This window comes from Plectrocnemia conspersa, unplaced genomic scaffold (assembly GCF_051122295.1).
Source record: "Plectrocnemia conspersa isolate PC_06_02 unplaced genomic scaffold, ASM5112229v1 ptg000001l, whole genome shotgun sequence".
In the NCBI taxonomy this organism is placed as follows: domain Eukaryota; kingdom Metazoa; phylum Arthropoda; class Insecta; order Trichoptera; family Polycentropodidae; genus Plectrocnemia; species Plectrocnemia conspersa.
Genome location: NW_028277165.1, coordinates 14,958,469 through 14,984,550, shown reverse-complemented (window position 1 = coordinate 14,984,550; position 26,082 = coordinate 14,958,469). Strand labels below are relative to the sequence as shown.

The window sequence follows — 26,082 nt, the reverse complement described above, 5'->3', positions numbered from 1 at the left end:
AGTTCAGTGAACTATATTTGAATATATAAAATTAATGTTTTTCTTTTAAATATGCATGCATTTTATTTTTTATTCAATTTATCAAAACCTATTATATAATATAGGAATGACATGCCTGATATTGATTCTAGACGTCATATGTATTGTAGAACTACTGAATATCAAGCTATAAACAGTCTATCGATCTCGTTTAATTCGAGATACGAAACTACTGATTAAACTCTTAAATAATAGTCGCTATCTCTCAAGATCTTTACAGCCACCCTGTTTTTGGTTGTCTTTTAATTGTTTTCACCTCGTCTATTTTTTGTATCGGTCTCAAGCACTCCGGAGACGAAGGTATCAAGTGCTCCGTGCTGGACGTTGAGCTTAATCTCGGCCCTGGCGCAATAGCTGCATTTTTATCTGGAGAACTAGGACCGGCTACGGGCGAACTTGGTCTCGATGGTTGCTTTTTAGGTGTAGCTGGAGTTGTAGGATGTTGAGGTGGTTCAATTTCACTAGTCTAAATTAAACAATAAGTGTTAGAAGAATTCAATTATATTTTTTTAGATTAATTGAACTCACCGGTGTGGGAGGTCTCACTGATAATGGCGGCGGAGGCGGTGAAGCAATTCTTTCTGTAATCTTTGGCGTTGATTGAGCTGGAGTCACTTCCACTGTAGGTACCAGTGGTGCCTTTATAATAATAACAAATAGCATATCACATTCAATAACTTTGAATTATATACATATATGCAAATCATACTTCAGCTTTCTTAATATTTGGGGGCGGTGGTAAGCCTCCTTCTAACGGTTTTATTTCAACTCCAACGGGTCTACTGATAGCTATAGACTCGTCAACTGTTGGGGATGGCGCCTTTCTCTTGATCACCTTCGGAGGAGATTCTCCTGGAACTCGCTTCGGTGCAACCAACGGTAGTGGATCATCTATTCAAAATCATTAGTAAAAGTAGTATTTTACTATACTTATTATTTCAAGATCTTACCACTCGATATTTGCTTTGTTTCGTCCATTATAACTGCCTCAGGAAGTCCAGTAGATAATGCATCTAATGATTTTTTATCTTCCAATGAATCGGCAGCAGATTGTGGCCTTTTAGGACTCGTTATAGGCGTTGAACCTTTTGGTGGACTTGTCACCGGACTCTTGGACTGAAAATATTCACAATGAATACTTAAAAATACTTTAATATGACATATGTATACTAACCGGAGGACTAGTAATTGATCCTGTTTCGGATTTTTTAGGACTTCCGATTGGAGTTATACTCTTTGGACTCGTGATTGGAGTAATTCCCTTCGGGGTCGGAACAGGAGTGATACCAATCTTCTTCGCACTTGGAGATGCTGCTCCACTCTTCGATGCCGGAGAAATCGAGAGTTTTTGACCTATTCGTCCAATATAATATTTTTTAAATATCTATGCTATAATTTTGTCTTAATCAAAAATTCGCAAACGGAACATTAGCAATGTGATATTATTATAGAACCCTTTTCTATAATATATTATAATGTGCGGTTCCTGATATATCACATGTTTATTTTTAAGTCAGCAGTTGAAATTTGTTCGTACAATTAGTCCAACTCTTAGAGATTCAAAGCGGCCGCTTGGCTGGACTATATCAGAGGACCGAAGTAAAAGCAACTGCTTCTCTTGACTTCTAAGTTGTCTGTGTTTATTTGGCGTTGAAAGTGTAGTAAAGTATCTGTTAATTCTGGCGTATATACCATTGTGGAAAGTGGAGGAGATCAACGTCCCTACCATTCTTTGATCTATTGACCAATACAAACGATTTGGGGCAGAACTGGAATTTTGTTTTTGTTTGATAAATATCTTATTAGACAGTCTAGTCGTTAGAGCAGGTACATTTTGTTCGAGTTTGGCAGCGGTGGTTCGCTACCTGCTCGCCTGGAGACGATATTTTGGGGTATGCGTTTTTGTATTACATATAACGAATAACGATTGTATTTTAAGAGTGTCTATTGTTTCGTTATTTGTGTCAGTATGATAGATCCGATTTATCGTTAATTACTTTCGGAAAGGTGTTCTATTGTCCTACTTTCGATTTGGGAAAGCCGCTCCATTTCTTTACAAATGCGAGGTTAGTTATGAAGTTATTGCAACGATTCTATAGCACATTTTGATCGGGTGGTTTTCTTTTCGATTTAAGCGCCTTTAATTGCAAGTAAGTCTTACTATCGCCATAACAATAATTAAGGCACAGCACATTATCGCCATAACAATAATTAAGGTGACGAGCACATCGTCCAAAATACCGATATGAGACTTAGCTTCAGTCAGATTCGAAAGCTATTATAAAGACTTACCAGCTCCAGGTGGCCTCCACGGTTGTTTAGGGCTCAACAATCCACCTTCTTCTTCAACTTCATCTTTGATATTCTTGAGAAGTTCCATCAAACAAGAACCGGTCGTATCTGGCAATTCTATTGGACTACCACATCTCGATCCTCCAGGAAGCGGCGAACGCAACACTAACTTTTTAGCTTCTTCCATAGCTTTTTGTAAGTTTTGTTGATTTTTGAACGATTCCCGACTTCTGCATCGTCCGATCTGCGTCCTGGATAAATAATTTATTAACGTTATACACATTTACGATATTCCATTGCTGCTTACGAAACGCAAACGCCTTGCATCACTTGTCCCCATTTGTGACTGGAAGTAGTACTTGCTGCAAGTTTAGCGATTCTTCTGAATCTAGCCAGTGAGTTTTCTCCTTCGGGCGGAGGTTCCGCCAAAATGGCAAGCGGCGCCTCAGCTTCTTCTTCTAGATTTACTGGTGCCACTTGGAAGTCTTTCATCAACCGGCGCTCCCAGATTTTCATTCGTTTACCGAGAACAGCTATACAATATAGAATATTAGAAACACAGATTTAAAAATAAATATAATATAATCTTGATTACCCTTTTCTTTTCTATCTGCACTGGAAACATCCATACCGTTCCTTTCAAATATTTCTAACATTTCATATTTCATTGCTGAAATGTCTCCTTTGACTTCATTGATGTCATCTTCTGTCACAGTCTCTTCTTCAGTCTTCCTATGCATGGCTGATATATAACGCCATACTAAAGCTCTCATCACAGCTGTGTAACGGAAGTCTCTATCTCTATCTTCTTTATCCCCATTCTATGATAAACATTATTTTTTTTAACCTTAGCATCGCACCCATTGCTAAATTAAGATATAATATAATATCTGTTCTGTAGCGCAGCGTGGATTTTTGGGTAATTTTAATTTTAACTAACATTATCCCTATAAATAAATACTAGTTAATGTGTGTGCTAAGAATTTACTTTTTTTTTGTTAGTACACACCTAGATAACAACTAACAAAAAAAGTTAGTACACACATAGGTGTGTATTAAATGCAATATAAAATAAAATAAATAAAAACAACATAAATAATTATGGAAAAATACGTAAAATTAACTCACTCCTATGAGTAAGTTAATTCTACATATTTTTAATAATTATTATGAGTGAATTAATTTTATGTATTTTTCGATAACTATTTCGGTTGTTATTATTTATTATTTTATATTGCATTTATAGTAAATTGTTGCTTTGGTTTATTTGACTACTTTTTGTATTATTATGTTTTAATAATTTATTTTCACACTTTTCTATTATTAAATTTCATAAATTTATTTTATGTATTTTTTTAGATATTATTCGGCTTTTGTGGATTTTTTGTTACAAAATGTCTTAATATGAAAACTAGTAAACCGAGCGTTTCCACTGCGACGCCGACGGCACGATTTAATTGCTTTTGACATGTATTCTAAGCAGGGATGTCATTTGTGGGGCACGTGGAGGAATTTGCCTTCACTTGAATTGGATCAGAAAAGTGAATGTCATTTAATGAAATACTATGAATCTTAATGAAATCGAAACATTAAAAACACGACCACTGTTTAGCCAAATTTTGACCTACCCTATTGAAATGATATCCCTGATAATAATTGCTTCATCAATTACCTTTGAATCCATTCTATGCAGCTTGGCCTTCTTCTTTATTCCAAGGATTCTCAGCGCTAATTTAGGCGTTGGAAAAATGTTAAATGGCGGTGGAAGTGTAGCCCCTTGCTCAAAGTAACTCATCCACAAACGAGTTCTGGCAAATTTCCACTCGGTGTCAGAGTGTTCCTAAACCAAAACCATTATAATGTATTTTTAAAAGTATTAATTTGTATTGATTATTAATAAAAAAAAATAGTACATCAATCATGGCATATGAGTTGGACATCATAGCGATAAGCAAGTTCAATAGTACTATCACATTGATAACACTGTAAGAACCGAACATAAGGAGACCCCAGAATCTGGTGTATGACTTGATTCCGGCGAGTTCAAAGTTTTCTAGACCAACCATGCCAAAACTGGCCCAAAAGAGTGACTGTGACGCTTCGAATACGCTGGATAAATGAAGATTTTTAAGACAAAAGTAAATAACTCAACTATAATCTGAAAATCAAATTCTTACTTTCCAAAACTTCTCCATTTCATGCAAGAGTCTGAAGCATTATCCCAATCTGGCAAACCTCCGGGTAAGACGTAACATTTTTTCTTTTCCAATTCAGCAAAGTACCACAACAATTGGTTCAAACCTATATAGTTTATACAATTAGTATTAAGTGGTTATTAGATAAACAAAATATGACTTACCGCAAGCAAAGGCGAACAGTACCAAACTATAAATAAAGAAGAACTTTACAATATCAATAACCATCCTTCCGAGCGAAATCTGGAGTGGTCCTAAATGTGGATTGATTGAAAAGAGATGGACTAGCTTCAAAGCGCTGAAATTGAAAAAGTTTAAGTGAAAGCATTATATAATTCGCACATTGCAAGAAAGAGTATTACCTGAAGATGTTAGCAGCAGCAAACAATCCTTCGGCTATGAGCTGAGGATCAAATGCGTCCCACTGTTCTCTAGGAATGTAAGCTGTTTTAGGATCAGAAGCTATTTCTTGGCTTTGCTGGAAATAAGCAGCTATTCTCAAAACGGCGACAGCGACGTAGAGTGAATTTCTGGTGAAGTCTATAAAGTTCCACATATTTCTCAAATATGACTGGATACCTTCGGAATATATTTCTTGAGTTTCCTCACAGATAAATCCTGTTAAAATTGTCTTGTGAATATTAATATAAAAAAAATAATTTATGATGATAAATTCATACCAAGAACGTAGACTGTGACCATCATTTCAACGTAAGTTGGACCATTTCCTCTTTGTCTTAAGAGTTGCTCTTCTAGCTTTTTCTTCATGGCGTCTGTTCCGAAAATATGTATCACTTCTACGTCCGCTCTAAGTGACACCAAAATCAAAATAACTGAAAAATAAATAACATATATGTTTTCATTCTATGCATATAAATGTGTTTCATGATCAACTTACGCAAGAAAAACAAATAAGAAGATGCGTGAATCAAAAATTTCATGAAAGGCTTCCTCATTAATTTTCCTGTGGAACAATTTGGAGCAAACATGTACAATGTACAGTATAAAGGAAACATAAGAGCTACTTTAACAATAATCGCGATTTTTTCTGAAGCTTTCTTCCTCCTGAAGCCTGGAACACCTTCGTACCAAATTGCTGCAAGCAATTGTTGAATGTTTGGATGTGCTACAAACTATAAAACATATGTCAGAATGATGACGTCATAATATCTTGTTTAATTTTTACCTTTTTCTGCTTATAATTGATTGCCAATTCAAGTTTAGCCAAATTCATGTGTTCTCCATCTTCATAAGGAGGTTCTTCAGGATCGTGATTCAAAATGATGGCTAATTCTTGCGAACTACGAGATTGATGAAGTAAATCCACGGCGAATTGCTGACATTGTTTTCGAAGCTCCAAATATTCACTCTTGCTTTCCTAAAAACATAAAATACTATTAGTCGCTGTTTTGTTTGAAGCTCAAGAAGAGTCGATTATTATACCTGTTCTGCAAATGCGAGAGTTCTCAATTCCCATGAAAGTTGAAAAGCTGTTAATAGAGGATCTGGAGCTGAAAGAGCAATAAGAGAAGGACTGGACAATGCTTTATACTCGTTTACTCTGGACAACGAATATCGCAGAGAATCTTCTGATGATTGTCGAATACATTCTTCACATCCACATCTAGAAAATAATACACAAATTTCCGTTATTCAAAATTTAGATAATTTTCGTGTAGTACATTTTTATTGGCGAATGGAAACTTACTAAGAATAGTAACTGATTTGTTAGATAAATGGTTATGTAGTGGAAACATTTAAGGATAATGTATTTTATTGAGTTCGCAGCTTGTCGATTTCGTATTATATATTGTATAGTCATAAGCTTAAAAAGCGAAGAGAACTGTCAGATCTTCTTAAAGATATCATATTTTATTTCCATAATCATCGTGTTTAGGGTTCTTAATCAAATATTATAATATTCGATCATTCATATTATTCGGCCAATTTTATCCATATTCGAATAATAATAATAACGCTCGGTAACGAGCGTTCCCACTGCAACGGCGTCGACACGATTTTATTGCTTTTGACGTAGAGTTTTGGCTTCTGAGAAGAGATAATTATTTTTTGCGTTCCTATTGGTCAAAATTTGGTTTAGATATGCTTCATTCGATTCGTAACACATATTGTTATAAAAAGTCTTAATATGTAGGCTAGATAACCGAGCGTTTCCACTGCGACGGCGATGGCACAATTTGCTTTTGACATGGATTCTAGACAGGAACGTCATTATGGGGGCAGGGAGGCTCTTGCCCCCTCCTTGATTTTGGCCATAAAAATACATGTAAGTTAATGAAATCGAAATATTAAAAAAGCGATCACTATCTGGCCAACTTTTGCCCTCTTCCCTCTCCTGGAAAAATCTGGAATGGCGTTCCTGATAATAAGTAATTAAAGTGACGGGTTCTGACCGAAGTTACTGAAAAAATATATTCCTGATGGAAGTTCCTGCCGAAATGAATTTAGTTCGGCCATGTTCGAGCTAATATTCCCCTTGAGAATTGGGGGAAATTTAACGCCTTTCCAACTGTCGATAGTCAATCCAATGCGGTAATTCAGGGCGGAAACAGATTATTTACTAATGTTTAATAAATAACTAGTTAGACTATTTGTCTACGATGGTTAAAAAATCTGTCGGTGAAGTTATGCAACGCATTTATTTGTATTTCAACTATTCTGATTTGTACAGATCCTTTTTGTAAGTGCCTTAAAACCGTTTAATGAACGTCCACTTAAAAATTCTTTTTATGAAAGAAAAACTTCTTTCATAAAAAGTTACAAATAAGTAAAGACCTTGCGACAAACGAAGTCGTAACGATCACGGTCGGTCCTTACAAAATATTTCGTTTTATTTTTTTAATGATAATACAGTTTCATGTTATAATTTCCAAAGAATGGTGTGATTAAACAGTTCTAAGACTCACTTGATATCATGAGGCATTGGTAGCGTTGCCCCTCTATCTAACAGAATCTTGATGATCTCATAATTATTCCTGTGTGCCGCCAATATGAGGGGAGTTATATCAGGCGTAAACATTCCAATGTTCGTATCAACCTTTTGCCAGCTCTGCAAGAAATAACATGTATAATATATATTTTTTAAATTTAAAATCTCATCATGGTGCATACGTATGGTTCTCCGTCTTTGTGAATGAGTTCTTCGTGTTCTAAAAGAAGTTCAACGGCTTCTACGAACTCCACGTTGATGGCTTGTAATAGGGCGTCTCTAGTTTCTACTTCCATGATTACCAAAAGCTCTACCATCTCTAAATTTTCTCCATCTATGGCTAGAGTGAGAGCACCGCGGCCCAAAGAGTCCAAGCAATTCACGTCGATGTTCTTCTTGCGATGAGCACGCTGAAGCATTCTGTGTAATAATTGAATAAATAATTGTATTCTAATTCTCTAAAATATATTATTAAAGCATGCTAACCGTCTGACATTAGCCATATCGCCTCTTTCAACTGCCAGAAGATACTTTTTCTCTTCCAGAGTTAGTGATTTTGGAAGTGTGGGTAATTCCATAACTTTTTTAGCAGTTTCTCCTCCACTCGTCCCCTTTTCATATTATCATTAATGATGTTTTATATAAAATTGATATAATATATAACATATGAAATACCTGCTCTATGTCCTTATTGTCCCCCATGGTCAACTTCTATCGATTAGAAGACACCGAGGTAGAAATAGTCCATCTGTACTGTCGAATATTTAAGATCTACAATTATTAATTGGACTAGGCATGGATTATTGTTTAGTTGAAAATTATGCTAATCCTCTAATGGGCACATATTATATTCTTGTAGGGTTTCTCGCGTGAGATATGTTCAATGCCGATTACATAATATTGACATACATTCGTAAGGATTATGTTGCGAAGTGGAGCATATATTATGTATTATAATAAATTTACACCGCACCCGTTGAAAGATCAATGAAGCATTATCATAATTATTAATTACCCCGTGTGCAAAATAAAAAAAATTCAATTAATTATTAATATTTGCGGATTTCTAATAAACGAATTTCGTGGAAATCGGATTATGGGATTTTTCGATACGAGGCGAAGAAACCTGACATGTGATAATTAACATACTAAATAACAAATGTATAATATACATACTTACTTTATTCGATCAAATAAATTACATGTGTTCTAAATGCATATTCTTGTAAAAAATACTGTAACACGTTTTTCAAAGTCATAACTTGTTTGGTCGTGTAGCGCAATTTTTAGATATTAAAAAAAATAGCGCTTATCAGGCTATGAAGTGCTTTTTTTTGGATATTTAACTTATCAACTACTAATTATACAATACAGTGGAGAAGGCAGCATAAAATCAGACAATCCGTTTCGGGCTTTTTATTTTTATATAAATATACTTAAATATTATGGAAAATATATGAACAAGAAATATACAAACGAATCATGTGCATTTAAATTTGTCAGAATATACATAAAAAATTGTAAATATTTAGCTCTATACAAGAAACTATTCAACAAATTCGATAACATTTTTATAGGATAAATAAAATATTAAATAAAATAATTATCACTTACTCTCCTAATTTTTTGATACTTTATTTTAATTTTATAGTTATGGATATTTGCTTTGATCAAGTTAAAAGTGAGAAATTCGGGTGGCTCTAAAAATAAAGTAAATTAAATAATAAAATATATATAATCTAATTATATATAACCATTGAACTCGCAAGATCAAATTATACACCATCATCATTTGTATTTAAATAAATTTATAATTTATTTATTTGTACAAAGTATTATATAATGTCTCTTAAATTGATTTGTTTGAAATGCGTATTAGGAAGATAGAACAAGATATCGTAGATTAGATAACATATGTAACATATAGATAATGTGAACTTTAAGAAAAGCAGTGTTCATTTTCATCAATGTGTGATAGATCAGGGTAATTTACAGCATATTAAATTGAACATTATTTTTATAAATAATATAATATATACAAGATGTGCACTACATACCGAGTACCGATGGAAGAGGAACTAAAACCGAATTACGGTATCGACACATACCTTTATACTCCGCTTATATATATCCAATTAAGAAACCCTGTTCACATTTTTTTGTGAAGCGTTAGTGGTTGCAAGATTTTCTTTCAATAATATATTTATTTTTTCTTTAAAAAATAGTATAGTTACTAACGTTGGTTAGTCGTGAAAATTGAAAAAGTAAACCGAAAAGTGTACATTTTACTTTTTTTACATCATAAATATTTATTCTATAAGAAGAAATGGGGATTCAGTGAAGTTTTTTAAAGAGTGGTGTTTACTGCAATATTTTCATATATAATATTATTAGCTTTTGTAGTTTTCTTTGTTTCCATTAAAATCGTGTCAATAGACGATGGTTCTTATTGAAATATTTTTAACTGTCAGGAGCAGAGACCCTAATCTAAATATAGGAATATTTAACTATTCGTTATTGAAATATTTGTTAATTTCTAAAAACACCAAATATCCAACACCAAATGTTTTAACAACGCATGTAGCAAATATTACTCTATGTACCGCTGTAATGCTATTTTTATATTTATATTATGTATGACAACTATGGCTGTAACAACTAATAACCTATAAACAAAATAATGAAAATAAAACCTTTAGTAATGCCAAAATTTCATTAAATACTCATATTTCTAAGTTAATATTATGTAGTTATGGTCTTTCAATAGTTGGTGTTTGTTATGTGTTTTAAATGAACAATGATTAGGTACGAGCGAGCTTTGGTCAGAAAATTTAACACCTTATGAATAATGAATCATTTTCCGAAGAAAAAATTGAAGAGATTTACCTTACATAAATGCACAAACAATTCGTTTTATGGAACAAAGTATATATTTAAATGCACATATCTCTTAAAATAATTCCGTGTCAAATTGTGTCCGTTTTAAATCAATACGGATACTGCTTTTATGTATGTCTAAAGTAATTTACTATGGTAATATTTCTTAAGCATACTGAGTTGTAGCCTTTTCAGCAACAGGAATAGTTAAAATGAAACTTCTACTGCTTTAAAGTTTACAACACTTAATGCTCTATTATTAAAAAAATTAAAATACATAATCTTAAACCTTTGGGGTTAACTAATGTCGTGATTACTTAGAGAATTTTAAAACTAAACTGAATACCCAATTACAATATTATTTTTCGTTTATTTGTCAATTAAGTAAAATGAACTTATTGCAACTGGCATCATGCTTGTTGAAAATATTGAAAATTATGTAATAAATGGTATGTATGTTATAGTGAATGTGTATTTTACAGTAAATATATATTTTCACCGGTATACATATAATTTGACTTACTGTTTCAGTGAAATCAGTGAGGCGGACAACATTTTAGACATGAATAATCAGTGATTCCAATATCCTATTGATAAGTTGTAAGAACGCTAAGAGCGATTAACGCAATTGTAAAAATAAAAAATATTTTTATCGAAATTTTGGCAATAGTACGAGAGCCGGTCGAGCATTCACCTGCTATCGTTTTTGGCAAGTGGCAACACCGGCGTCGAGCGATCGCCTCGGCCGCCGCCCGCCGTCGTCCTTTTCGGGCCTCGCTGTTCGCCCCCGGCGTCCGCGGCGCCTCCGCCCTCTTCTCAGATGTCCTGCATCTCGACGGGGCTTTCAGTTGTCGTTTCGCGTTGCGCGAGGACGCGTCTCTAGTGAGTATCCTTTCCTTTCCTTCTCTCGACTGACACCGCCTTCGGCTCGCGGTGAAAGGACTTTAATCCAAAGCACCCAGTTTCGGCATGAATCATGCGCATACGTGCTTTCGAAGATTTGCAGCGAGCAGTCGGATTGGTATTTGACGCCCAACATCCTGTCGAGACATGTTCGGGTCGATTGCCCATTTTTTGGCCATAATATTCGTTTGTTCTTATTCAAATTGTTGTGGCCATAATTTTAACTTTTGGTCATAATCTTGTATGATTCATTTGTAAGTTTCTACTAGTGTTATATTGATAATATAACAATTTATTATTCTCTAATCGAAAGTGAAAACGATTCATTTTCTAGTTAGTATTTCATTATTTTTATTGTGCAATACTTTTATCGAAAGAAATGTTTTTTAGCTAATGATTTAACAATAAATGAAATCGTTAAAGTTTCATAATAACATTAATCATTAATAAAAGTTAAATAATTTATGTACATACAAGTGAAATAAACATCGACATATTTTTCAGTATTTATAGATAAGAAAGACACCGTAACTCGGTAAATAAGTCGTTCGTTATTTATGCGGTTTCTCTAGTCAAAATTTTACAGTATGCATTCTTAAAACAATTATTGCTCGCATAGCTAAGTCTTGAAATATTCTTATTATCTGACTCCGTGCTTATTTTTCTAAAATAAAAGGAGGATCAATTTTTGTTAATTTTTTGTGAAGTAATGTACAGCTGGAATTGTTTTAACTCTTTATAATAATAAATCATATTTTCTAAATTTTTTTCAATTATACAAATTTATTACAATTATGTACATGTGAACGTTACTATAAAAATTCTTCTGCAACATTAAAAAAAACGTCAAAAATTGAAAAATACCGATCTGCTTGGAAAGGTACTGATAATTTGCCAAAAACTGATTCATTCAAAGCCAGAGAAATCCATTATAAGTTGTTTCTTCAAACTGAATTGGATATTTTTGATTAATCGTCAATTTGTCTTGCTATTTAAAAACCCGATAAACTGATTTTTGAGATTATATTATTTTTTTATGGAAAAGCAGTGTTTTAGAATTTTATTAATTTTCTTATGATTTTTTTTATTAATTTAAGTCAGTAGCTCTGTGAGCCACATTTAACTTTAGGCCATCAAGAAAATCACCTAAAGGTGTATGTTTTTTTTTTGTTGTATAATTTAAAGTTTAAAAACACTTTAATTTATTGAAATAATATTTAAATAACTTATGGCATAAATAGGTACTATATATTAGCAAATTTCGAAATAGCGCACAAAAAGATCAGCCGCGGTGAAAGGGTTAATCCTTTTACAGTGGATGACATCTATAAATTTCATCAAGAAAATTACCAGTGCACTGGGCACCTAAAGGTGCCATGAATCTTGAAGGTGGAAAATTACTGTAATTTATTGAACTATAATGTTTAAAAAAACTATTAAGTATTAAAAACGTATTATACAAGTGCAAAATGGGTTGCAATTTTATCAGCCATGATTTTTTCTTAAAGCCAAACTATAACAAATATAATACAACTTTTCACTTTCATAATTTATATGTTTTACTTTTTACCAACTTACTCAGTATATGTACATGAGAGGATTGACTTAGGCACAATCGGGCCAAAAACTCGAATGGGCGCAATAATTGCTACATATACACACAATTGACTCATTTATATTATAAGCAGGGTTATGGAGTTGTTAGACTCTGATTCCTTTTTATAATTTTCTTCAACATGTTGAAGAGCACGGCCCCCGTGTCTATACAAATATTATTGCCTCATAGTTGACAAGGGAACCGTGTTCAGTGAGATTGTAAAGCCGGGGACTGACTTGCAACTAAACGTTGTAATGAAATGTAATGTAACATGAGTATTCGCTAGTCAGTGCCGGTTCTTTTTTTTTAAATCCTCTTAACGACTAAAACTTAAACGACTCCACAGCCCTGATTAAAAATGTGTTAATTTTCATGGAAATCCCCAGGACAATATTCAACATTGATTCACCAGAGAACATGATATTAAAAGATGCATATGATATCCGTTTCATACATTGTTTGGAAATTTTTATTATGTCTCAATAAAATATTCATGTAAGATAAAAAGTTAAAGATAAGATTGATCTGAGTCACTATTACTCAAATAAAAAACTCCGTAAGTACATTCTCATTAAATTCTATTGCTGGATAAGTTGGTTTCAAATAATTTTTCAATTAAATGTTGATGATAAAAAATGTTCTTTCAATTAAATGTTGATGATAAAAAATTTGATTATATCAGATAGTATTTTTTTCTGTTTTTTTTTTTCCGACGTTTTATGTTTGAACAATGCAAATATATTAACACTATTTTAATTTTCGGAAACTTATTATTTTTAAAAATCTGGCTACTATATACCTATTTTTAATGACACCCATCAAATTGACAGGTTTATGCCCGTAAATCTAGTGTTAAATAATGATACATATGAGCGTTTATGTAGCATATGTATATGTGTATAAATTTTATTTATGAAGATTTCTAAAAAATTAAAAATACCCGAATGTTATGTCTATTTAATACATATAGTAATTACTGATTTCTTTTTCAGGTAATTAATTATGGATGAAGGACTATTAAACGATTTACTGGAATGCTCGGTTTGCTTGGAGAGATTGGATACTTCTTCGAGGGTATTGCCATGCCAGCATACCTTTTGCATCCAATGTCTTAGGGTAAATATATCTATATATTTATTATAAATTTTCATCGTAATGTATGAAAGTATGAATTTATTTTTATAATTTGTGTTACTTTGCATTATTAGGAAATAATCTATTGTCAAAAAGAGCTACGATGTCCGGAATGTCGCGTACTTGTGGAGACGCCAGTGGACGAGTTGCCGCCGAACGTCCTCCTGATGCGCATATTGGAGGGAATGCGCTATTCTGGAGGACAGCGTTCTCATTCTTCGCCGCCGCCTCCGCAAGTAGTCATTCCGAGAAGACCCATAATTGGACCCGCTACGTTTATGGACCCAGTTTCTTCTTACGGTTTTACGTATTCCGACGGGGATGGTAAATATACCAACGTAATACCCAAATGTACGCCGCACGCCAGAGCGCTGTATGATTACTTTTCCAAGGAACCTGGCGATTTAAATTTTAAAAAGGGAGAGGTTATTATATTGAGACGACAGATTGACACGTTTTGGTATCATGGAGAAACTGGTGGAAATCAAGGTGCTTTTCCAATTACTTATGCAAAGATCGTCGTACCGTTATCGCCTCAAATACCGCAATGCACGGCCCTTTATGATTTTTATATGGCGGCGCACGAAGACGAAGGGTGTTTAGCTTTTAATAAAGGTGCTGTAATAAATGTGATTCGAAGAGTGGACGAAAATTGGGCCGAAGGCAAGCTGCAAGATAAGATCGGCATATTCCCTATCGCTTTCGTCGAAATGAACGGTCCTGCACTTTCTATCATCAATAGTTATAATAGAGGTAACAATTCTTCGGCAATTAATAAACCGACGATTCGATCGTCTCCCGCTCCTCAATTGAGTAAAGCTCAACAACTCAACTATGGCCAAAAACAAACAGTCGGATCTGCTATTTTAGCAAATCAGGTGGGATATCGTCCCCAACCGATGTCGATATCTTCTCCGGTTCCAAGTATGGGCGTAGCCGTACAACGGCAGCAACACAACATGTCACAATCTCATCCGTCGTATATTCATTACCAACATCATCCACACCCGAATCCAGAAGCTAATAAATCTGGAACGCCATACATAGATTTATTTGAATATCAAGCGGGTACGCACAATAGAAGTATACAACAAGAACCAGTGAGTGGCGATAGTCATGTAAAATACTCAAATATACCGATGGAAGTCCGGGCGCAAACAAGTTCTTCGCAAACCGAACCGAACCCTCAAAACAAAGTCAAATCGATGAATCCGAAATACTCAAATTTGCCACCAAATTATAACACTAACAATAACATTAGCTCGGATTCGAGTTCGACGACAACTACGCCTTCTTTCGGCGGAAGCTCTCTCACGACGACCCCTAACACCAGTTCATCTAATACCAGTTCGGCTTCGGAGAGCAACACTCCGAGTAGTCCTGCATCGCCTGCCGCGAATAGTCAACAAAAACCAGGCACTGCAAACAACTCTCCTTCGCTTCCTCAAAATCAAACAATTAGAGAAGAATCTAACGAACAAGGAGACATTTCCGAACAAGCAAATGTGTCAAATCCGGATAGTAACATTAGAAACGTACCACAACAATCTCAAAGCATGAACGGTAACGTTTTAAATATTACACCTCCAAGAAGTAACATGTCATCGCCGCAAATCTGCACTGGAGGATCCAATAATTCGACTTTGACCCCTACTCAAATTTCATCGCAATTGGACAACTTACAACTGAACAGCAGTACTAAGAAAAACTCTTCGCCTGTTCAAAATTATGTCAACATACAACCCAAATCTGAGTCGCAAGCCGGTACGTCGAATCATGCTTTCAATTCATTATACACGTTCAGCGATCAATTGATTGGTGAACATATGATTTCGCCGATGCACGGAAGAAAAGAAAATAACCCATTAACTGCCACTCCGAGAACGTCTCATTCTCACCATCGAGAAAGAGAAAAAAGAAACAGTCTAATTTCGGGAGGGCAAATCGTGTCGAGCCATTCCACGGCGGTTAATAGGCACTCTGCTGAAATTCTCGGCCCGTCCAGGAATCTGCTAGATCAAGAGTTGAGTCAAGATACAGCAGCGGCTTCGAAATCTAGCGATAAACACCGATTTGAAAAAGAATTGGGTTCAGTAGAGGATAAAAATAAAAAAAGCAGCAATAGTAGTAATCAGTATACTTCTTATGTGGCTTTGTACGCTTATAAACCTCAAAAACCAGACGAACTAGAGTTGAAAAAAGGAGGTGAATCATATTTTATATTATATTTAGTAGTAATTCAATTTATTGATTATAATTGTGGTACTGCGTGATTTTAGGTCTATATATGGTATTGGAGCAGTGCCAGGACGGTTGGTATAAAGGTTGTTCATGTCGCACTCAAAAATGTGGTGTGTTTCCTGGCAATTATGTGATTCCCGTTTCAAAAGTACAGATGGGTTCTTCCAAGAATAAACAACAAGTGAGATATATTTCAATTGCATTTAACTATAAATCACGGTCAATGATATTTATGTGTACTTATATGTATTTTTATTTTCAGGCATCTCCGAGCATTTCAAAATCTACTAAAGAAAGTAGTAGTAGTTCTAGTAGTAACAAGAATAAAAATGTTGATATGTCTCAATTCCAAACTCCACCTGATTTGCCTCCGAGATCGCACAGTCCTACTTTACACAGTATGTTAAATTTGGTTAATTATCAATTGTATTTTTTAATTATTACTCTTATTATATATGCATTTTTATCTATTTCAGAACGTTCTTCTCCAAAGTCTGTACCAGCAAAATCAAGTGAAAAGGTATTGTAACTAAGATTCTCAATTATTCGTAGTTTTCAACTATTTTAATATTGAATAAAAAGTAGATGAAGTATTCGAATATTTGAATATATTCGTAATTTTTTTTCGGTTTTTACCAATATTATTTTTTTTAATCAATTAGGACAAAAAATAATTTATTTCTGTAAGATACTATTTAATTAAAAAATAATTATTGGTTAATAATAATTATTTTAATTACTCATAATCGTTTAACTTTTTAAATTTTATAAAATATGCATAACACAATGCTGCTAGTTACTGATCAGTGAGTGCGTCGAAGGAAACTGCTTAATTTATTATTTTGCATACTTTTGATCTGGGGTGTCATTTCAGCGTTTTTAAACCATCAGAATTACACTCCACCAACTGGTTGAGTAATATCTACCTGGTTTGTCTGCCGCTGGTAATCCAGGGGAAGGATAATGACTACCTTTTACGACTTCTGATATTTAATGACGGGCTTTGTAGTATCTACCCGCAAAAACTAAAGCGTTTTGTGCTGCCATCTATGAATCAATGTTTATACTCTAAGAAAAAAATATTCCAAAGCATGATTAATTCTATTACAGCTGCTGACTTCCATGTAATATATAACATAACAATTTTAACCCATTGAAGACTGAAATATAATTTTATATATGATAATTTACATAGTTCGGTGGTACCCATTAGTGTTCTAACTTAATATTAAACGAAACCATATGTTTTATTGCTTATTTAGAGAAATGCATTAATACATTAAAAAATTATAAAAACATGTGACAAACTACATTTATATCATACTAAAGTTTAATTTTACTTTAGTTGATATTCGATTTGGATATATTACATTTTTCGTGGAAACAAAATCAACGCATTTCGTCAACTGATGCTCAAAATTAACATTTTTTTATATTGAGTTTCAAGATATTTAGTCTCATTGTAAATATTTTACTAGAAATAAAACAAAGCAGAATAAAACAGATTTCATGATTTTAATTTTGCTCTTATGCGCTCACAGATTAAAAACCACTGATAAAATAATTTTAACATACGTATGTACCAATACAATTTAGAACATTTTTGTTTTTAGATTCCTTTTAATTCAAAAGTATTCTTATTTTTTTTTGTTATATCTCTGTTTTGCACTAATTCAAAAATTATCAAGAAACAGCCCATTTTTGCATATCATGCGGCAAATAAACGACCCGTCGGTCAATTGTTAATTTAGGTAGTATATATTTACCATTTCAATTGCCATTAATCCATTTTATTTTTCCTCACTGAAGTGGATTAGTTGGCATTTCAATTCATTTCAATAGAGAAAATTGATTTGACATGAGTTATATGAGTTATGAGATCCATCATGGAATGAGTTAAACTCGTAAGTTAAGGCACCACTGTACATAAAGATCGGATCCTTATTGGCGTTTGTTTTGTGCAGATTTTCATATAAATTAAATAACTAGAAATAAATTAACTGCGAATTATTAAACTGATTAAAATAAAATCTTTGTGTCTCAAAACAAGAAATACAAAAACGTAACATGAACTTCTCAAAAATTTGTGGCGCTCACTTGTTTTTGTGATAAGCATTGGTCTTTCCAACTTTTTGTTTCGGATTTTGGTCATAGATACAGCCGTAAAAATTCTACTACCCGTTTTGCTCAAGTATACAAATTGTTTCATTCTATGATTTTTTCAGATTTCATTTGAGAATGTAGAAAAGAATATTTCATGAATAATCAATCAATTCTTCAAATATTAATATAGTTAAAAATCGGCCGAATAATTTGAATAATCAAATATGATTGAGATCCCTAAATGTTTGACTTATTTTTATAGATTAATTTTTAATGCGATTTATTTGTCATTGTGTTATAGTCCAAAGAAAAGAGTAAAGCAGACAAAAGTGTAAGTAGTGGCGTAAGTTTGATGAAACGGTTGACCGGCATGAAGAACCGGCGAAGTCCTCCTCCCACTTATACGGCTGGTTTTTCTATGGACAATCCAGTGTTTGAAGATTGTTCTTCTGAAAATTCGGTTTCTATGCCTCCGACACAGCAGGCCGCGCCGCAGCAAGCCATACATACGAGGTATGTTATATATATAAATTATTTATTATTTAATATTTCGAGCAGATATGAGAAATGAGGATAAAATAATTTATATGTGGGGGAAAATATAAAGTATGTAACTCCTATTCAATAGTAATGAAATTAAAAAAATTAGGTTAAAATTAAACTTTCGTGGTTTCCAGGCTTACTTTCGTTTTTCATTATTTGTAGAGAAAAAGCTCAGGAAAATATATAAAATGAAGTATGATTTAGTCTTAGTTGGTTCAGTTTTACAATAGTAAATTGTCCGAATACTCGGACAATTTTCAGTTGTGAAAGTTTTATTTTAGATAAACAAATTGTATTGCTTTAATTTCTGTTTTGTAGACTTTTTAAACCCCAAATGTACATATGAATTATTTTAAGCCTCAAATGAAGATCCATAATTAACTTCATTCAAGTGTTTTTCCATCATTATTTAATCGATGATATCATGTATGGCATGCAAATCGAATATTTTTTTGTGAGTTGTCTGACATTTTTTCACGCTTTTCGTGTTGTTTGAACATTCTTACATTTTTATTAACATCTAAAATGTAGTTTGTACTTTTTGAAATGAAAAGAACAGATTGCATTCTCACTATCGTTTCAATGGTGGACGATTTATTTCATGGTTGTTGTTTCTCATTGTTTGTGTTTATTTGGTATCCATGTATCATATTAGACGTGTGCGCGTGTGTGTTGATAAACTTATGACATGTGGGTGTTACACAAAAACAGATCTGGTTCCTGTCCGAGTCAACTCCTGCAAGGTGCGCCGAGTGGAACGATGAACGCCCAAATGCAGACGATGCCCTCGTATTACTATAAAACGAATGAAAATCTCGAAAGTACCGTTTACGGCACTCAAATCACAGTCGGCGGCAGCGTTAGCTCGGCTGTCGCTCACCGATTGTTCCCCACCCATCACATGGTTAAGGGTATGGGTTCGCAGACGTTGGGTCCGTCGCACGGCTTCGGACAAGTTCAGCGTCGTCAACCGCGTCCGACCGTACTTAACGCACTGATCGGTCCCGACGTTAGCATCCCGTCAAACACTAATAACGTTAAACAACAGCAGGGAAATACAATAGGAAGGTATGGAATAAGATGTTGAATATAGTAAAATTCAGATAGAAAATATAGATGCGAGATTCTCCGTGTGTCGAAAGGCTTGAGAAAAGTATTGAAAACTTCATATTTGCCAGATACATATTGAGAATCACCTTTCTAAATTTTAAGATACGTATTCGAGGGATTCGAAATTGCATGAGAATTAACATTCTATTTAACACAATCTTAATATATAAACAAGATGATTATATATTTTTCGTCTGCTTTATTTATTTATTTTATGCTTTCTTTCAGTTTTATTTTATGTTACATTGGATTATGTTGGTGGTTTTTGTATTTTATTTTTAATCACTGCTTTTTTTTGGTTTAGGTAAATGGTTATTGAATAAACAGAAAATATACTTTTGCATGTTATTTATTTTCTTTTAACACATACAGGTAAATCTTATTTTATACTGGCTTATAAATATACAACATATATTATTGTCTGTAAAATATTGGGAATAATTTTAACGTTTGGATTTAATGGCTCATCTCGTAAAAAAACAACATATACAGTCAGAATTTATAAAGAAATTATATGTATAATATTTTGGAATGGATCGAGCATAAAAGGAGTTTTGCCTGTGTGTATACAATAATATACAAACGTTAATTTGTTATTTTTTTCTGAAAAGACCATCTGGTGAGGTACCTTGGTTTCCAGCGCCGACGCGCCATCACCATCGAAAATCACATTCCTTGGATGCTGGACAGCAACTAAAGCCCGGAAAAGAAAACTCAAGAGAACCTATCAATAAACGGTTTGTTTATTATTTTTTTATAAAGTCGTAATGTATACTTACGTTTATATTATTTTATAGATTTCGTTGCATAGTGGCATATCCACCAAATTCAGAATACGAATTGGAGTTGCAAGTCGACGATGTAGTGCTTGTGCATAAGCAATGGGGTGAGGGATGGTATAAAGGAACTCACGAGCGAACCGGACACACGGGACTGGTGCCTGCGTCTTTTGTCGAGGCGTGTTAATTACCGATCTATAAAATAATAAAAGAAATTATTTTTTTTAGATTTGGAATATTTTTGTGGGTGTGATTTTGCTGTAAGCGGTCTTTGTATTTTTATACGGTGCGAATTAAAGAAGGTGATGTGAAAATAGTGTCTCATACCTGTGTTGCTTTGTATTAAAGTGAACATAATGTATATAAAGGACAAATATGTATTTAGTCTTGTAATTATTTTTTTTCTACACATTTTTTATTTATTCAATCTAAGAATGTATATACCTTTTTGTAATTTACAACTTTAATGACGATAATGACAGTCATTTGACCCTTGTTTTTAAGTTGAAATGACTGATTTTGTATTTTTATTTATTTATACAAATATGTGATTTATTGTACAAAATATATTTTGTATAAATTTGAAATGTGATTCTGTGCTTTTTACGTGTTAATATAAGTTGTATGTAAACTCGATGAAAGTAGCAGTAGGCTAGTGAAATTGTTGATTGATTTGTGACATATTTTTAAAATCTTATCAATTTTTCTACCTATACATTTTGTTATTATACAATTATTATTGTTTCGTTGAATTAATGATTTCATTATGCATTTATCTACCTGTAATATAAGATTTTACCATGGCATAGATGATTATTTGCGTTGGTTGTTCTTTGGAAGCCTTTATATGTATGTAATTGTGTTCATAATTAATTGTCATAGATAGCATAATTTTAGATAGACAATTAAAATATTGTTTGTCAGATATACTTCTGAAAATATATTTTAATATTGCCGCCATATAGAGATATTAGTGTTTACAACTGTATGATTAATTCTGTTCAACTTTCTGGTAGATTTATGTCTAATTGTTGATCAATAAATTGGTCTTACATATCTTCTATTTATATTAGAGCGAATTTATATTATATCTTTGTTTTAAAAACATGTTATTCTTTTTGGATATATTTAAAAAAATATACATATACATTAATCGTCTTTATCTATTATATACTTTTTATTCTCAATGTCTTGAAAAATATGTCTTCCTTTTAATGTTATACTGTAACATCGTTTGTTTTAAATTAGCAGATCTTGCCCTTTATCAAAAATAAACAATATGTGTTAGTTTAGCTAGTTGTTCAAATTTAATATTATTTAATTGTAATCGTGAATAATCAATGGATGATCATTTATGTAAATAAACATAGTCTTAAAACTAGCTAGGTATTAAAATTTGGAACCAATTGTGTCTAATTAGGCATATACAAATTAAATTTCGTGAATATTTTTTTAATTTTTTCGCTATACATCTACTTATCTATACATATACATGTGTAATATTTATGAAAAATTGTAGATTGGTTTTGTAATGGATGTTGTAACTACATATAAACGTTTATTTATACCTATACATATAAACATAAATACTCTGCATTTTTATATAATACATGCAAATAATTTATGTTGTCCAATTTTATTTAATAATATTTATTATTATATATTATAATGTAAAATCAGTATTTAGTGATGTCATTAGGCAATTTTACAATTCAGGGTGTATTATTTAATTATTATATTATATACCTGAAACGCGATTATAAATATGTAATAAAAATATTCTTCATATCTTGTAAATTTATTAGTATCAGCGTGAATAATTAATTAATTAGGAATTGACTGATTTAATAGGACATTTTATTCGTATTATGTATATTTTGCAGTATATAATTCATGTATCTAATATGTTTCTTTTTCCTATCAGATCAAACAATAAAATAGTCTCTTAGCGAATAAAACGTGTTTAGGTACTCGAGTCATTATTTGATAATTATTTAATGTTATAGTTATCGTCGAACATGTATATTTTCAATTCTATGTGTGGATTCGTTCGAAAATGTACACCGAATAATGCATGACAAAATATATATATATATATTTATGAACATATTTTATAGTACATATATATGTGATTGTAATGATTTCGTCCTTTGTCGACCGACGTCAGTAACTTTTTACTCCACTCCGATCCGCTCGTAGGTTGTGAGTTGTCGAATCTGCCGCCATTGTATTGCGAATACACTTTGTAGAGTCAATTGTCAACAAATAGCGATCTGTTCAAAAACGGCAATTATTTAATTAACAAAGCATTCGTAACTCATTACTGATATTGTATGGATGTTTATATGAATAAATTATTCCATTTAATTATATTACGCGGTTTCAATTCTCTGTTCCTTTGCATTGCCTTCCTTTTTCCACTGTAGTGCAGATTCTTTATATTTTAGTGGGCTTCTGTAATTGATTTATAATATATAGCTCAACGATTTTATTTAATTGAAAAAACCGTCAATCCATGGCTTACATTGATATGTACATATCCTATTATGGAACGGTTTTTAATTTTATCAATAGTAAAACAGGGAGAACTTGATATGTAATAAAATATAATATGTTTAATCATTCAGTGAAAGTAGTAGACCACATATGGTTAATTAAAACTGAGGTTAGAAAAGATCTTATCTAAATCTCTTTTAGTGCGGTAGGTGTTATTAATATTTAGGTTAATGTAAAGTGTTAGATTTAACTAATAAGAAAGTTTTACTGTTTTTATATATAGTTATTTTATTTATCTACCATACTTTTATTTGTATTTTGATTGGGACTGTCCTGATTTTGAAGTGCAGATCAATTAATTTCAATATTGTTATATATTTGTGCATTGTTATACTAACATGGTTATTTTTAGATATCTGATTGCTATACATATCTTTGGATATGTAAAAAGTTTCGTTTAAAATGCAGTTGTATAGGGATGGAATAGCTTAGGTCTTAAATCAATTCTGTAAAATATATAATCGTTAAAATGTAATAATATTAGGCAGTTATTAAAAAATATATATGAAACTGCACTGCATAATATAAGATTATATTTTTTGTGATAGTTTTAGGGTAATAAATTTTCACTTTGGTTGGCACGCGCTGCACCACCAATACCATTCATTTTAAAACAAGGTTTGGTGTAGGAATAATGTAATTTACAATGCTCCTCCTATTATGTATATGATTCTACCTATTAGTAATTATTATCAGAGGAGAAATAATATTTTTTTTGTTATTTTTATCATCCTTGCACCTTCAGTCTATATCTCTCCCTATTGCCAAATTGCAGGCGACCAATCATGTGGCACCCACTCGTATTTGCAAAATATTTTATGACAATGTAGCTATCTTATACCCATATTCAATGTTTTGACAGGTGTTAGCTATAATTATTGCATTCAGTTATTATTGTTGGTGGTTGAACGTCGCCCCGACTTTTTCATCAGCTGTTAAAGTCGAAATTTGGGAAATCATCTTTTACTGTTTCAAATATCAATAGCATCCATCACATTATCTTTTTGTTGCAATAGCTTTTATCAAACTCAAAAATTAAGCAATGTCTAATACACCATATTTTTCGTCCATTTTTAGTAAACATTAAAGATGTCAATCTTCTGGTTAAAGTTAAAAACATGTCATTTGTAGGTTTCAAAAAAATATAATTCGTAACTTCTATGAAGAATATCTTAAGTAAATAATTAGTTTAAAAGGAGAAATAAACTAAGACGCCCAAGTAAGATTGTAATGGCATTTGTTGTTTGTGTATAACAATAAGAAATTTAATTTTAAAGTGGCACTCCATTTGTCATTATAACATAATAAGGTCAAACTGGAGTGTAGGTGTTTTAACCCTATAATACAACCCCACACTTTTGGCAATGTGCTAATGGTGTAACAGGTCAAACCTAAATATATACACAGAATTTATTTTGTTTTCAAACTGAATGCTATTTATTTTGCCAGCTATTTGGCAAGACATTTAACTAAACTCGGGGGTGTAACTATCTCTCACCCGCCTACGTTTGTTGCACCGAGTGAAAATTACCAAGAAGTATATCCATTAAAGCCTTCTAACATCAGGTGAATACGTAATTTCACTCTGTATAATCGAATTGCCGAGGGATGGATTATGACATCGACGAGGCGAGTGCACATTCGCAGAATGTTCAATTTGAATTAATGCATTTCATGAGCGTTTCTGCTTAGTGTCATTGCAAAAATGTATAGTTAACAATCGTGAACTATATTAATGATTCAATCTGGAATCCATGCAGCATTTTCTACATAAAAATAGGAAATTTTGTTAAAAAAATTGTTTTTCCATTTTATTATACAAATATACTACTGCATCATTTATAAACAATTATTACTATAATTTAGATTTTTGATAATTTTTAATCCTTTCTTATTATAAAGCCACTTACTTATAAAAAGGTGAACATAATAAATATTAAAAATATATTTATAAAATATTTTTTGAATCCTGCTGAACTGTTTGAATTTAGTTTTAATCACATCTGTAATACTTTATATGTATATGTGAATCGATGGTTCAATATTTAACATTTTAATAATAATGCTGCATTGCCTTGTATATTGTGTCGGGATCATCCATCATTGTTGCGTTACTATTAGTTTATCAAGGTTCGTTAAAATAGTCATAAAAACTAACTATTTTTTAATTGCGTTACAACAGGATAAACACAATCAATACATACAAGTAAGTAGTGAATCAGGTAGTTTTAAAATAGTGCGCACACAAGTTAATCAATATAAATTAATTACTTTTAATGACTGTATACTTTATTAGAGGTTCATATTTTCATATTAAATATATAAATTTCACATTTAACAGAATTATATTATATAACATGAAACTTAAGGCATTACAAGTTCCGGATCGTTCCAGCTCAAAAAATTCCGGAACACCGACCTGGAACATTTCGTCCCCTTTATATCACTGAACTAAAAAAATATCTGTCGAAATAATTAATTTTGTCGTTTTTACTTGTAAAATATTGTATCGTATTTAATCTATATACGCATGTTAACCGTCTATCTAATCGGTGTCTGGATTATATCAATTTCATATCTTTATAATATAACATTACATTATGTATCGTCGCAAAAATTGGCTCAATAATATACAGCGACATTTTTTATGTGAAACATCTTTACATGGTCACGAAAGTAATAGCTTCGTTATAACGCTTATTCAATTTTATTTTATGTAGAATCTTTGATGCGATAGGAGTGATCTTTTTTCGATGACGTCAT

General features: G+C 32.3%; 2 protein-coding genes and 1 long non-coding RNA gene across 4 annotated transcripts in view; 1 reads left to right on the top strand and 2 right to left on the bottom strand.

The window, feature by feature from the left end:
- Nucleotides 1–112: 112 nt before the first annotated feature.
- On the bottom strand, nt 113–11,157 carry trpl (transient receptor potential-like). Its single transcript, XM_088186738.1, has 22 exons — nt 11,048–11,157; nt 8,152–8,229; nt 7,963–8,087; nt 7,659–7,896; nt 7,454–7,596; nt 5,970–6,150; nt 5,713–5,904; nt 5,425–5,659; nt 5,207–5,359; nt 4,889–5,144; nt 4,691–4,824; nt 4,509–4,632; nt 4,245–4,440; nt 4,004–4,171; nt 2,927–3,152; nt 2,639–2,864; nt 2,332–2,582; nt 1,214–1,392; nt 990–1,155; nt 749–930; nt 568–678; nt 113–505 (listed from the first exon to the last, which is right to left on the bottom strand). Exons 2-22 carry the CDS (start codon nt 8,176–8,178, stop codon nt 254–256), a joined length of 3,765 nt encoding a protein of 1,254 aa, XP_088042864.1. The 5' UTR covers nt 8,179–8,229; nt 11,048–11,157; the 3' UTR covers nt 113–253.
- Nucleotides 11,069–21,921, top strand: POSH (SH3 domain containing ring finger posh). Of its 2 annotated transcripts, XM_088186749.1 has the most exons (10): nt 11,069–11,235; nt 13,846–13,969; nt 14,062–16,192; nt 16,267–16,409; nt 16,491–16,626; nt 16,705–16,748; nt 18,633–18,844; nt 19,586–19,942; nt 20,596–20,721; nt 20,782–21,099. In XM_088186749.1, exons 2-10 carry the CDS (start codon nt 13,856–13,858, stop codon nt 20,948–20,950), a joined length of 3,432 nt encoding a protein of 1,143 aa, XP_088042875.1. In that variant the 5' UTR covers nt 11,069–11,235; nt 13,846–13,855; the 3' UTR covers nt 20,951–21,099. The 2 variants fall into 2 exon arrangements, with proteins under 2 accessions (XP_088042875.1, XP_088042884.1); XM_088186758.1 differs by lacking the exon at nt 19,586–19,942 and having other exon boundaries at nt 20,782–21,921.
- The window catches only part of LOC148238954 (uncharacterized), an 85,000-nt gene continuing 79,745 nt past the window's right edge, over nt 20,828–26,082 (bottom strand). The window contains exon 4 of the long non-coding RNA XR_015809719.1: nt 20,828–20,958. This is a non-coding gene — a long non-coding RNA (uncharacterized LOC148238954). The remainder of the gene's footprint in view (nt 20,959–26,082) is intronic.